Source organism: Anabrus simplex, chromosome 7 (genome assembly GCF_040414725.1).
Source record: "Anabrus simplex isolate iqAnaSimp1 chromosome 7, ASM4041472v1, whole genome shotgun sequence".
Lineage (NCBI taxonomy): Eukaryota > Metazoa > Arthropoda > Insecta > Orthoptera > Tettigoniidae > Anabrus > Anabrus simplex.
In genome coordinates, this window is record NC_090271.1 from 228,715,551 (window position 1) to 228,728,884 (window position 13,334).

General features: G+C 38.2%; 1 protein-coding gene across 5 annotated transcripts in view; it reads left to right on the plus strand.

Moving 5' to 3' along the window:
- LOC136877494 (chromodomain-helicase-DNA-binding protein 6) overlaps positions 1 to 13,334 on the plus strand; it is a 703,291-nt gene that overhangs the window by 54,939 nt on the left and 635,018 nt on the right. For all 5 annotated transcript variants that reach the window (XM_067151592.2, XM_067151593.2, XM_067151595.2 and 2 more), the window contains exons 5-6: positions 1,602 to 1,781; positions 1,870 to 2,160. In XM_067151592.2, the coding sequence (XP_067007693.2) occupies positions 1,602 to 1,781; positions 1,870 to 2,160 (471 nt within the window). The remainder of the gene's footprint in view (positions 1 to 1,601; positions 1,782 to 1,869; positions 2,161 to 13,334) is intronic.

A 13,334-nucleotide genomic window follows, 5' to 3' on the forward strand; every position in this document is an offset into this window, starting at 1 on the left:
GGGGAGTTTTATACTGTACATAAGAATCTTCCTAGGGTAGTGTTTTGAGTTTTAGGTTTATTGTATCTTTTTTCGCATATTCCAGGAGCAAAATGGCAATTAATTTTTGTAGGTTTCCTTTCTTGAGACCCTAACTTCTAAGATCATGGATTATCAGGCGGGAGAATTGGGAGCCTTCTAAAACAGCTGTTCTCTGCTCGGATCACTTAGAGGAAGACTGTTTTGATAGAAATGGACAAACTATACACCTTAGAAGTGATGTACAGCCAACTGTTTTTAATTTTACTGAACATTAACTGCAAGTAAAGATTTACTTTTTTTTTTTTTTCCTCATAATTAAACTGACGGTTTCGATGAAATAATTGACGTGACCTTATAACAATCTTAGAAAATGAAGTCTGGAGGAATTCTAGACCTTATTTACATCAGTAATAATTATGGGTTTCAGACACTGGAGTGGTGGGAGAAGGGAAAGTGTGGTGGGTGTTTGGGGCTATCCCATTATACTATTCGTGGTATTTGTGACTCTTAACTGGTGTTACATATTTCTGATGATGACTATCAATATCGCTTTGCTAGCTGAATTTAATTAAAGAGGTCTGATATAGTAAATTAAGCTGCAGGTAATGTGATATATTGACAAGTTTTGAATATTTGCTTGCTGGTTTTATGAATGTGTACATTTGCTTCAATGATATTTTAATTTGATAATATGCGCGTTATTTCATGGAAACAGGAAACAGAAATTCATTATCAAGCACAGATTACGATATGTCGAATTTAGGCCTGTAAAGTGAGCTACGTTTATAGGTACATCATTTTAGGAATGCATAATTTCGTGGCATACATGTATACAGTTTACAGCAATGTTTCCAGAAACTGGTTGTCACTCGTATTGTGTTACCGATCGCTAATTGCATGTATTCAGCACCTAAGTTAATATTTGTCGGCTGTTATTATACACTCGTATTTATTGCTATCCCGGAGATTTACTGACCTCAGAATTACGTGTCAGTTATCCCAATGTCCTTATGCTTTGAGTGAACATGTCTCTATATTTTTAATTATTCCAATGCGCCATTAATTGCGACTTAAAATTGACTATATTATCATTGCTTCCCCATAAGGAGAGCTCTAGGTTGGGTACGCCAACATGATGAACCGCGCGCTCAACTTGGCGTACTTTCTCCTGCAGCGGAGACCTGCCATCAGCGATCCATGTATAGAGATCAGTGCTTAAACCACTAATAGATTTTAAACATCCCACTTTCTGGTCTGTGCTTATCTTGCAATGTGATTACTGATTCGTGTTATTATATGATCACTTAATTTATATTTAGCAAGGTATTTCATAGACTATGTCTTTGGCTTAAAAGTAGAATTTTAAAATCATGTTTTCATGGAATGAAAGATATATTTCATTGCTTAGTTGTTCACATTATTCTTTAAATTCTAAAATGTTGAAACTTCACTGTAAGACTTACAAACTCGTAAATGCAACAGTTTGGGTCATTAAGACTTAATTCATTTACGCTGCCTGTCAAAATATACTTGGATACTGCCCTATCATTTGCATCTTTTCTCTGTATGTACTTTGTTAGGAAACCTCGGGAACCCAAGAAACCAAGAGAACCGAAACCACCTAAAGAACCAAAGCCTCCTAAGGAACCAAAACCACCCAAAGAGCCAAAGCCACCAAAAGAACCCAAAGCACCTCGGGAACCGAAGAAGAAACGGGAACCAAAGGCAGATGGAGATGCCAAAGCAGCTAAACCTAAGAGGTATGTACTGAATTACTATGCGAAAAAGGATCCTTTGCTTGTCTGTTCACGGGATGAGGATCGTATTAATCTCCTAATGCTCTTTTAGGAAATATGTGAAAAAGAAGGCTGGTGCGACCTTAGAGGATGGCACATTACCTGTATCTGAGAATGGCTCTGATGAACAAGCTTGTGGATTAGAGAATTCTCTTGCCCCACTTGCGGATGTGCCAGTTTCGGAAAAGATTGAATGTGAATCTGATCACCCAACAAGTGACAATCCCGCCAGCCCTAGCAAGAGTCTCTCTGAATCCTCAACTAAGGGTACTCCATCACCCAAGAAAAAGAAGGAGAGGAAACCAAAAGTAAAAGCCATCTTTCCGAGTAGGAGGTCAAACAAGTAAGTGATTTTTAATCATTATCAGTGAATAATAGTTTGCTCTATTATGTTAAATATTAATGTTCTCTATATTCTTAACATTTTCTGGATGACGTTGTGGTAAGTTGGTTTTCAAAGTTTTAATTTTGGTATGATTCTGTATATGAAGTCTTCTGTCTGATTTTCCAGTTTATTTAGGTTAGAGAAATCCCATGTCTTCTTAAGGGGCCTATATGAACTTGATCAAAAATTTTAATTTCAGTCATGAGGAAATATTCACTGAAGCATTAGTCATGCATTGCACATCATGCAACATATACAGGGTCTCTTTTAAAATCAGACTGTCCAGCTGTGTTTCTAATCTCCAAGACCTAAGCAGCTATACAGGAGGCGCACACTTAGTTCATGACCTTGCAAGGAGCGTGTATGTCTGAATTTCAGCTGTTAACATTGTGAGACAGTTATCATTGCAACACTGTATTTTTGTATGTAAAAGTTACTTTAAGTATAAGGCTGCGTGCACACCGAGCGCACTTTGCATAGTGTGTCGCGTGTTGCTCAACGCTAAGCATAACCAGTGCTTTGTTCCTAAGCCAGGTGTTCACACCGTCCACGCTCTGCTGCGCTGAACGCCTACCTCACAGCTAAGCGAAGCGCCAGGCAATGCGCAGTGTTGGTTAATTGCTTAGCGTTACCTAGCTGGTTCTGAAGCTATGGAAGAAGGAAATTATTCATTCACTGTTTCAAAGAGAAGAAATATGGAACCCAAGACACAAAACCTATGCAAATGTAACTGTTTTGCAAAATAAGTGGACAAGTATCTACAACAGTTTTATCGCATTCCTACAGTAAACAAAAATACAGTAATATTACTTCTACTGTCACACTTTACTGGGCTTAACATTGTGACAGGATGAACTTGCGTATGGATTTTAGTGTCAGAAGTGTCAGAGTATAAGTTCGGATTGCCAGGTGCAGGTCTATTGAATTGACGCCCATAAGTGACCTGTGTCGTGATGATAATAAAATGATTATGAATACATACACCCAGCACCCGTGCCAAATGAATTTACTAATTATGATTACAATTCCCGACTCTGCCGGGAATCGAACCGGGGACTCCTGTGACCAAAGGTCAGTACTTTAGCTGTGTAGCCGGACAATTTATTACAAAGTTCATAGAATCTCCCAGACCGTGCCATATCGGTTTATAATTTTGCTAATGGAGAATGTCACTCTGCAGGCTAATACTGGGCTTGGAAGTAAATATTTCTGTTTATGAATTATATTTGTCGCACATTTACTCCACTTTTGTTACGATGATAAATTGTGTATGCTAATTGTAAAAATATTGCAAAATACGATTTATAATTATTATTATAAAGAGCGTGATTTATCCAGAAATTTAATTTCCACGTGTTTGCTGCCCGGTGCTCCTAGAGAATTGGGAAAATTTAATTTCTCCCAATACTTCGCTGCTACTTGTCGCCATATTTCATTTGCAAGGTTTGGAAGGTCAAAGGTATTTTTTTGTCATTCTTTAGTAATCATAAAATTTGTCGCTATTAAGTCTTGCGTCTCTGTACAAACGATGGAATTCTCCGAAAGTAATTAGTTCTTCATTAAATTCATGAACCCACTTTTGATTCTTCTTTCTAATTTGCAATTTTAAGTAACTGTTATCCATCAGTGAACTGTTTCTAGTGCACTTGGATAATGGTATTTGTTTGTGACCACCCTAAAACGCCTCGCGCCAAACTAAGCTGAGAGCAGGCCGTAGAGTTTCCGGTGTGAACAGCAAGCACGCCCTGCGCTATGCATAGCTTTTCACATTACATGCTACACACCATGGGAAGCATGCTCGGTGTGCACGCGGCCTAAGAGTCGGCTCGATGGGGATGGAACTGATTTCTTCAGCAATTTCCTGGTGAGCTGCCACCTTCATGAGCACAGATTCACTTAATTGTAAATAAATTTGAAACTTCTGGCTCAGTGCTCAATAAAAAACGCGCGCGCGCGCGCGCACACATACACACTCACTCAGTTTTAACAGAGGGAAAGCGAGATAACTTTGGTAAGAATCTTGAATGGTCACCGAATAAGTCACAACATTAGCACAACAAATAGGGCTGCTTCTGCACACACAGCTACAAAGCTGTTGCACTTCAAACTGTACAGGTTTACATGGGCCCATTGTTTAAAAGCTGCTGATCCAGCCCCAAGAATGAAATATTGTGAGTAGTATCTTGCATCATTGAATGATCGTTTATTCGATCCACAGCTTGTGTTCTTTTCGGATGTGGCCTGGTTTCATCGTAATGGTCGAGTGAACATTCATAACTCTCACTGTTGGTGTGCAGATAATCCTAATGGTGTGTATGAAGTCCCTCTTTATGAATGGCACTTCCAGCATCTTTTATAATCTAAGATTTCATATAAGATTGTATACATGCTAAAAGCAGGGTGGCCGCGTGCAACGTAAGTTCGGCTGGGGCAGCTGCTGTTGCGCCGAGTACAAACACCGTGCGCTCAATCTGGGTTTTGTAATAGAGACCCTGTACATGTCATCAGCAGTGCAGTATCATTTTCACGTGACATACACGTATGGCCTTAGTATTAGTGTCTTGTAATGATATAATTGAAGTCTGCAGCATATCTTTAATATAAGATGGCTTGAAGTGATCACAAACTTAACCCTGTGGAAGGAAACCGATGAAAAACCTGTTGATGTAGACATCGTCATCATCATCATCATCGGTTTGGCATTCCAGCAATAGAAGAAAGATGGAAAAGAATGTTCGAATGGATAGGACATATATTATGAAAACAGGGCGGAATAGTTGAAACGTGAAGCTTAGAATGGAACCCAAAAAGAGAGAGGAAGCGTGGAAGACCTAGGAACACTTGAAAGCGAACAGGAAGGTTTGGAATTGTGGGATGAAGACAGGGTGCAGGACGTAGTGAATGGAGAGGTTTCTTGGGTGCCCTTTGCTCCACAAACAACGTAGATTAGATTAATATGATCTGTTGTGTAGTAAAATTTTATCTTAAGAAAAATTAGTGTCATTGGATAGAACGGGGTTGGAGGTAATTTTCTGAGGAAAACTGAAATTGTGGAAATTGTGTAGATGGCCTTATTTTATAACAACATACTGTATACTTTACGATTTAGAATGCTATTGAGCCAAAGTGTTTGTTATGACTTACACCAAATAAAACAAGGGATTTTCAGTGCTTTGTGATTCAGAAACACACTAATTGGACGGTGTTATGCATGACTTGACCAAGCGCCAAATTGTCATTTCGAGATATTGACGTGAACGCGTTTGTTAGCATATAAATTCGAGTCGTGAATGAATTGGCAGATTTCTTTCACCATAAGAAGGACTAAGGTCAGTTCTATTTACAGACCAATCACCAACTGCATAGCAAGTCATTGAGTGCCTGATTTTCCATAAAATGTCGCTTAGTCAATTTTAAATTTCTGATGTAATTCATTCTTTCTGTTTCGCATCAACTGACCAAGTGACAAATTTGTCGGTTGGTCATGTGATGCATATTAATGTTATGCTTTTACTTATATTTTACATTGGGGATTGTTACTACGGAAGGGTAATAATCTAGGTAAACAGACGTATAAATAGTTTTATGAGTAATGTTGAACAAAACTTTTGTTTATTATTCTACAATACCGTTAGCATACATACAAAGAAACATATTATCCACACTATTACATACTGACATTTTACAGATGGGTTTCACTAATGCCGGTCTATCTACTTGATATCACTAACAACAGAAATTGAAATAAACTTCAGAATGTTCAATCTGACACAGGAATGGGAAGTATCATCAGCTTCACCTAAGTTTCCTCTTCAACAATGAAATCAAGTTCCTGGCAATCAAATCCATCAATATCGTCTTCAATACCCGGATGACTGCAGAGTTTACGATAAAAATCAGTGGCATCTTTTGGAATAAGTGACATCAAAGAGCGTATGTCGCTGAGCTTCGCTTCTGAAATGGGTTTTCCATTCGGCCACAGAGGTGTTAACACATTGCTAAAATAGTGGGTTACGCCATTTTGCGAAGGACGACAAACAGCTTTCTTCTTCTGAATGTTTATTTCAACTGGCTGTCCTTTATATTCCTGCTTGAAGAAAATGCTAAATCGTTTGTCTTTATGTAACTCTATCTATTTTACTTTCAGCCAGTTTGTTTTTATGTAACTCTATCTATTTTACTTTCAGCCAGTTTATCTTCTCTCTCAAATTATTTGTCTTCCGGTTCACGGTTTGTTTCTCAAGTAAATCTGTACTTTTAAAATCCTCAGACTTCATTCTGTGAACAACTAAGGCATTCCTCTTCCTACAAAATTTCATCACATTGATGTAGTCCTCTGCTGTATACAACCTTTGCTGACGTTTCAGTGCACATTCTATGTCCCTGAAATCACTGTCATTGGGGAGAAAGCCGTGTCCTGGAACAAGGAAACGTTGAGTGATTTTTTTCACTGTGGGATGCTGTTCTAAGATAGCTTTTAACATCAAAACCATTTTTATGTTTCGGTTCTGTCCTCCACAGGAATCTGACCACAAGATTACTTTTTCAACAGCTGGTAGCTCTTCCATTAAATATTTCATCAGGCATGAGGATACCTCCTGTGACCCTCGGCCTGCCTCACCCTCTAACCAGACAAAGCAGTGTCCTCTTTCATCCTTACCGCTGCGTATTCCTAAGTTATAAAGCCATAACTGCCTTTTATAAAAGACTGTATTTGTAGGAATTCTAGGCAATGGCAAGGTTTTCTCTAGGTCAAAACAAAGAACTTCCAGGGCGCCATCTTGTTTTGCGTTCGACATGTCCGATGAACTCGTATCCTGCGCAATTTTGGCTTGTACAAGATGATTTTCTTTTTTTGATTTAAAATTCTCGGCTTCGCATCCAGTTGTGTTTTGGATCTGAACTTCCAATGTGTCACAAACATTGCATGTGTCCTTTTTCAGTGGTTTCCTTATGATGTTGAACTTCGTGAGGAATATCTTCTTATAACTTGCTTTTGAAACAGGATTTGAAACCTCGTCCTTGTACATATCATACATGACATTGACCGTTATTTCAGGGGCAAGAAATTCTGCTTGTGTATCGCTTCTCCTATAGTGAGATTTGTAACGTGGAAACTTCTTTATGTGGTCTATGACTTCTTTCAGTTTATTTTCAGGGAGTTTATTTCTTCCACCAGCCAATCCACGACGATCCACAACGCCCCTTGGTGACTGTATCTTCTTAATTGCCAGATGAACCTTTCCACTGGAGATCCTAAACGTTTGCAAGAAGAAACTTTTGCATACTTTGACACCGCGGATGGTGTAAGTTCTTGTGGCTGTTCTTTTGTTGGAGTCCTTCACTCCCTTCCGTTTGACATCTTTTGTTGTTACCATATCACAAATAAGAGCTGTTTGTGCATCGTGTTATGTAGTACTATAGAAGTTTTTAAACTCTTCGTTCACTGCATCAATTCCTATCTTGTTCAGACATTCTCTAAATTCTTTGGGTTCTTTAAGATATCCCCGCTGTGTGATACAGGTTTCATTTTGAACACATTTCATCTTCCTAATTCTTCGATTCTGAAATGGATATTTTCTTTTCCGACCTTTTCTTGGTCTCCCTTCTCCCAGAGAATCATTATTTTGAGCTTCCAATATCTGAGATGCTTCATTCATCGGCTGAGGAGTTGAATAATGGGTCTGGCTAGCTGCATAATTAGAGATGCTGGAGTCTAAAACAACATGTTCATTAGTAGCATTACTATCATCGAAACTAACGTCTGTATGGGAATGAGAGAAGTGATGTTCGTCCAGTAATACAGGAACGGACTGCTGCTGATCTTCAGACCTGTATTTTCCTGTAAAACAGAAACACTATATTGTGGGGTAAGGATGTATTTCTTCCTAGAAAAACCTTACCCGACACTGATCTACAGTATCTGCCTGGCAATGCTATAGGATATGATGGTGTTTCTTTTCCATTAACTAAATCGTACTTACCTTCAAGAATGTTGTTGCATCCATTCTTCCCTCAACAAAGTTTAAATCACTAGAGCATCTCAGTTTTAAATCTGAATAATCATCCTGAAGATTGATAGTCGTGGCTGTATTACACCTCAGAACAGTACTTTGGGTAGCATGACAGCATTTCATTGGACTCAGCTCAGTCAGACTGCTGGAGAAAATGACATCTTTTGGAGATTCGTAAACGGGTGTCGCAATAGCTGGTGTCTGTGGATGTAAATCCGGCTCATCTTCCTGCGTAATGAGAAGAGGATATAGAATGGTGAAACTGTTTGAAAAACAATCCATAAGTAACATGTATTTGTCATGTATGCTAGTGGTACTGTGATATAGACTGAACAACTAACCTGTAATAATGTTTGCAAGTAGATTTCCTTCCTTGCTAACTCGACGATTCGATGGGCTCTTGAGGAAGACCTAAAGTGATCCATGCCAAAATAGAAGTGAATAGTGTTATTAAGCACTCTCAAAATAATGTTGTTGATGTGAAAACGGTAGACAATCACGGAGAAACTTCACTGTTGTCACAGGAATAAAAAGACGGGAAAGAGCAATACGCATAACATGACCAAGCGACCGCCAAATGTCGTTTAGTCAGGTGATGCAAAATTCAACTGCATGAGAGTTTCTTTGGTCAGTTGATGCAGAAATATCTTCAGGCGATATTTAGATTGGCGCATAGTCCTAATCGATTTATTTTCAATATAAATGATGTTCGAGAGTACGAATATTTTTTTCCATGTAGTTTGAAGCCTCGGCTACCAGGTGGTGTAGATATCTCGAAAATTGAGATTTGGCGCTTGGTCAAGTGATGCATAACAGTCCAATTGTGGTAATTGTGCATTTTTCTTATTTTGCAATAACATACCCTTTGCATTTTGAATGCCATTGTGCCAAATCATGTTTAATGACTTAGGCCAAAATGTTAATGGATTTTCAGCTCTTAGTGATAGGGAAGCATACAAATTCAGTAATTTCTCACGTTGGAAATGCAGACCAAACACCGATCAATGTAAGCCACAAAATTGATTAATTTGCAGGCCTGGGAATTCAAACCAGTTAATTTTTTAAATTTTTTTATTCTTTCTTTTTCTTGGCCCTATATTGGAGTTATGCATCCCAGTTTGAGTTTGTTTCATGGTGGGTACTCTGCTGTACAGTGTAAGTGGTGAGTGTAGTAGAAAAAAACAAACACCAGTTCCTCAACCAGACAAGGCTGAAATCTCTGGCTCGAATCAGGACCCTTTGAATCGGGGGTGTCTACGGTGACTATTTAACCAAGGAGCTGGATCAACCCAGTGGTGGTAGAATTGAGAAATGTTTGTGTTCCAAACAAGAGAAATATGACTGATTTTGCCCTAGAAAGGAAGTAGTGTTGTATTTGGATACCTATTTGCTTTCTTTATGTGCACATTCTTGTGCTCTTCACGTAGCAGCAGTTTCAGTTGTAGCTTTCTTCCAATTTTTCAACATTCAATTTCAATTCCTTATGCTCAAACATTATATACAAGTCTTTAATCTGGTTGTTCTAATGTTCAAGTTGTCTTGCTGTAAATTACCATTTAGTAACACGATTAGAAAATTTTAGAAGATGAAAATAAATCCAAAACAAAAGTAATGGAGTGCAGTCGAAAGTAAAATCAGACTAGCCTAAGCAAGCAATGCCTACATGAAAAGAAATTTGCTCACTAAAGCATTGATCTAGGAATTAGAAGGATGTATTTGAAGACTTTCGTTGGGAGCATGGCACTGTACGGAAGCAAAATATGGGCAAAAACTAGCTCTGAAAGAAAGGGAATAGAAGCTTTTAAAATGTGGTGTTGCAGAAGAAAGCTGAAGGTGAGGTGGGTAGATCTACTCAAGGATGAAGGGTTACAGAAGAATGCTGAAAGTGAAGTGGGTAGATCTAATCAAGAATGAAGGGATACTAAATTGAATTGTTGAGAGAACGATTTGGCAAAATTTTGCAAGAAGAAGGGAGAGAGAGTTATAGGACTAATTTTAAGACACTCAGGACTTATTTTTTTAGTTTTTGAGGGAAGTGTTTGGCGGTAAGAAAGATAGGTGGTAGACCAAGGTGTGAATATGGCAAATGCAGTTTATGATTAGTAGACCTGGGATTTTTAAGGCAAATGCCTATTTCGTTCCTTGCAAAATAACATGATTTAAAAAAAAAGTATGTTGACGTTTCATGATAAATCCCTTACATTAATAGAGTTTTATAGTGCCCTAAAATGCCTATTTGGACCTTTAGAGCCTATTTTACTATTTTAGTGCCTAAAAATGCGTATTTTCTACATTTAAAATTAAATTCAACTTCTGTAATTTTTACAATCACACAATTGACATCCCTGGAACGAGCAGAACAGCAGAGGGTGGGTTTTTCACAGAAATGTGCTCTTCCCAGAGAACAGGCACCAAAGGAATGCTGAGTGAAGGGTGGGGGTGGAGGATGAGCTCAGAAGAACGAGCAGGTAGTAAAGGACGTAATGTGTCAAGTGACGGGGTGAGGGGAGGATTATCTAGGAAGAACAAGGAGCAGGTAGTAAGAAGGGGTATACTCTAAATCGCCAGCGAAAGAACAACTGTTTAAGTGAATATAGTTCATCATGACTAAAACGAAACCATCTAAGAGTGCGCTTATACAACATTGGCTTGTACAGTTTCTAGGGATGACTTTTGATGGCAAGATTATTTTCTGCCAGAACTGCAATAAAGAGGTATGTGCATATATCTTAAATTTCATTTTAATCTAAAACTAATGTTTTGATATTGGCTCCTCTAATTAATTGTAGAGACCTAGTCCAGGCAACCTGGGTTTGATTTCCAGTACTGGCAGTAATTTAGAAATCTATGAGGTCTTGAATGATTGTTGACCCAGCATCGTAAGGACAATTGAGAAGCTACAGTGGGGAGGGGTCACAGAGGCAAGGCAATACGGCTGAGGGATGCTGATATCTGCAGGCCATGAGCTGGGCAGCAACCGTTATTGAAAGCCAAGGCCCTTCGGGGACTGTAGTTTTCTTGTACTTCATTAACTTTAGAGTAATAATGGCTTGATTTAAATAGATCAAAATTACAAATTTTATTCAATAGCTTACCTTTTTTATTTCTCATCTTATTCTCTAATTGACATCACTTTATTGTGTTTTAGATTTCACATGAGAAAAAATGCCACCTTCAGCAGCATGCAGATACTGCCAGTCACAAAGCGAAAGCAGCCATGAAAAGTAACATTAGACAGATTCTGCTCACACAAACTATATCTCCTACAACCCATAATGTTTTCTATGCTGATATATGTAGAGCCCTAGTTGCAGAAAATATCCCCTGGAATGCTGTGCATAATCCGGTTTTCAGAGATTTTTTACAGAAATACAACAAACAGCACATCCCATCAGCATCTACAGTAAAGAAAAACTACTTAGACTTCATTTTGTCAATCAGGGGAGGATATTGGGGAGTCTTGCATATGGTTGTGTGTGGACGAAACCACCAATGCTAACCTTATAGTAGAAAACTGGAACCCAATCAGGCAATTACTGCTCACCTTCTTTGCTCTAAACAGCTTGAGAAAGTCAATAGTCAAAGCATTGCATACTTCATTAACAAGGGGTTGCAATTGTTGTATCCTGGGAGTGTTGTTGATTCTAAAGTCCTTCTTCCTGTCTCCGATGCTGCTTCCTATATGAATGCCACTGCAACTCTCCTCAAAACTTTCTATCCTTCTTTAATTCATGTTACTTGCATGGCCCATGCCTTGCATAGACTCGCAGAAACAGTTAGGGCTGAGTTTCCTGCAGTAAATACTCTCATTTCAACAATGAAGAAAGTGTTCTGTAAGGCTCCATCAAGAATAGCCATCTTTCGAGAGAAACTCCCCCCTATTCCCCTTCCACCACAGCCAATCACCACCCGTTGGGGTTCCTGGATGGAAGCTGCCCAGTATTATGCAGAACATCTTGAGGAAATCATGACTGTGATAGACAATTTGCCTTTAAAGGACAAGACTGCATGTGTGTTGTCTGTCAAAGAGCTGTTAAATGATCGTTCCAGTGTTCAGAGAGACATTGCGTATATTCAGGCAAATTTTTCATTTCTTCCAGTCATCATTACAAAAATGGAGGAAAAAGAAAACCATCTCAAACAGCAATTTTCTGTAGTTGAGGAAGGTGAGAATAACAAAGTGCTAGGAGCAAGGTAGGGGATAAAATAAGAGACAAGTGGTCTAGTGTACTGCAGAAGAACCCAGGTTATTCAGTGCTGAAAAGGGTACATCAAGTAATGGATGGGGAAATGGTAGACTTATCAAGTGAAATTGAATTGAAAAATGTAGGTAAATTTTCCTATGCTCCTCTAACATCTGTGAGTGTGGAGCGCTCTTTTTCTGCTTTCAAAATGATTTTAACAGACAAAAGATACAGCCTGACTAGAAAATTTGAGAAGATTATTGTTATGTACTGTAAAGCAAACTACGAATTAAAGTACTGTAGAAATGTTCCCACAAATAATAAACACATATTCCATTCTCGTTTACACCGTTATTGGATGCCTGCAGTGCTGTAATTGTGGACAGTGATTTTAGTATTAAGATTTTAGATCAGTACTGATAAGGATATATCGTATAATCCATAACTTTTTTGACACATGACTTTTTAAATATTGTTTTTGATAAATGTCTCTTTTATTCTGTCTTAATTTTGCAGTTATTTCGGTTAAGAATAGGGATACCACGTTTGTTAAAGTAAAAAAAAGTATCACATTACAGTTTAAGTGTATATTGTAATATTTTAAAGTCTATTTCCTGCCTATCCACACATTTTAAAAACTTTTTTTAAGTGCCTATTTTCTCTTTTAAAAGCCTATTTACTTGTTTTAAAAGCCTATTTTAGGTGCCTAAAACTAATTTTTTTAGAGCCTAAAATCCCAGGTCTAATGATTAGATATGATGTAGTGGTTACGTAGTAATGAAAAGTTTAGCACAGGATATAGTGTGGTATGGAGCACTGCATCTATGTAATCTATGGACTCAGCAGCAACTGTTATTTAAAAGAATTGCATTTAACATAATGCCAGTGAAGTATCAGAACTTTGAGAAATCGTTGAGACATTTCTGCAGAGGAC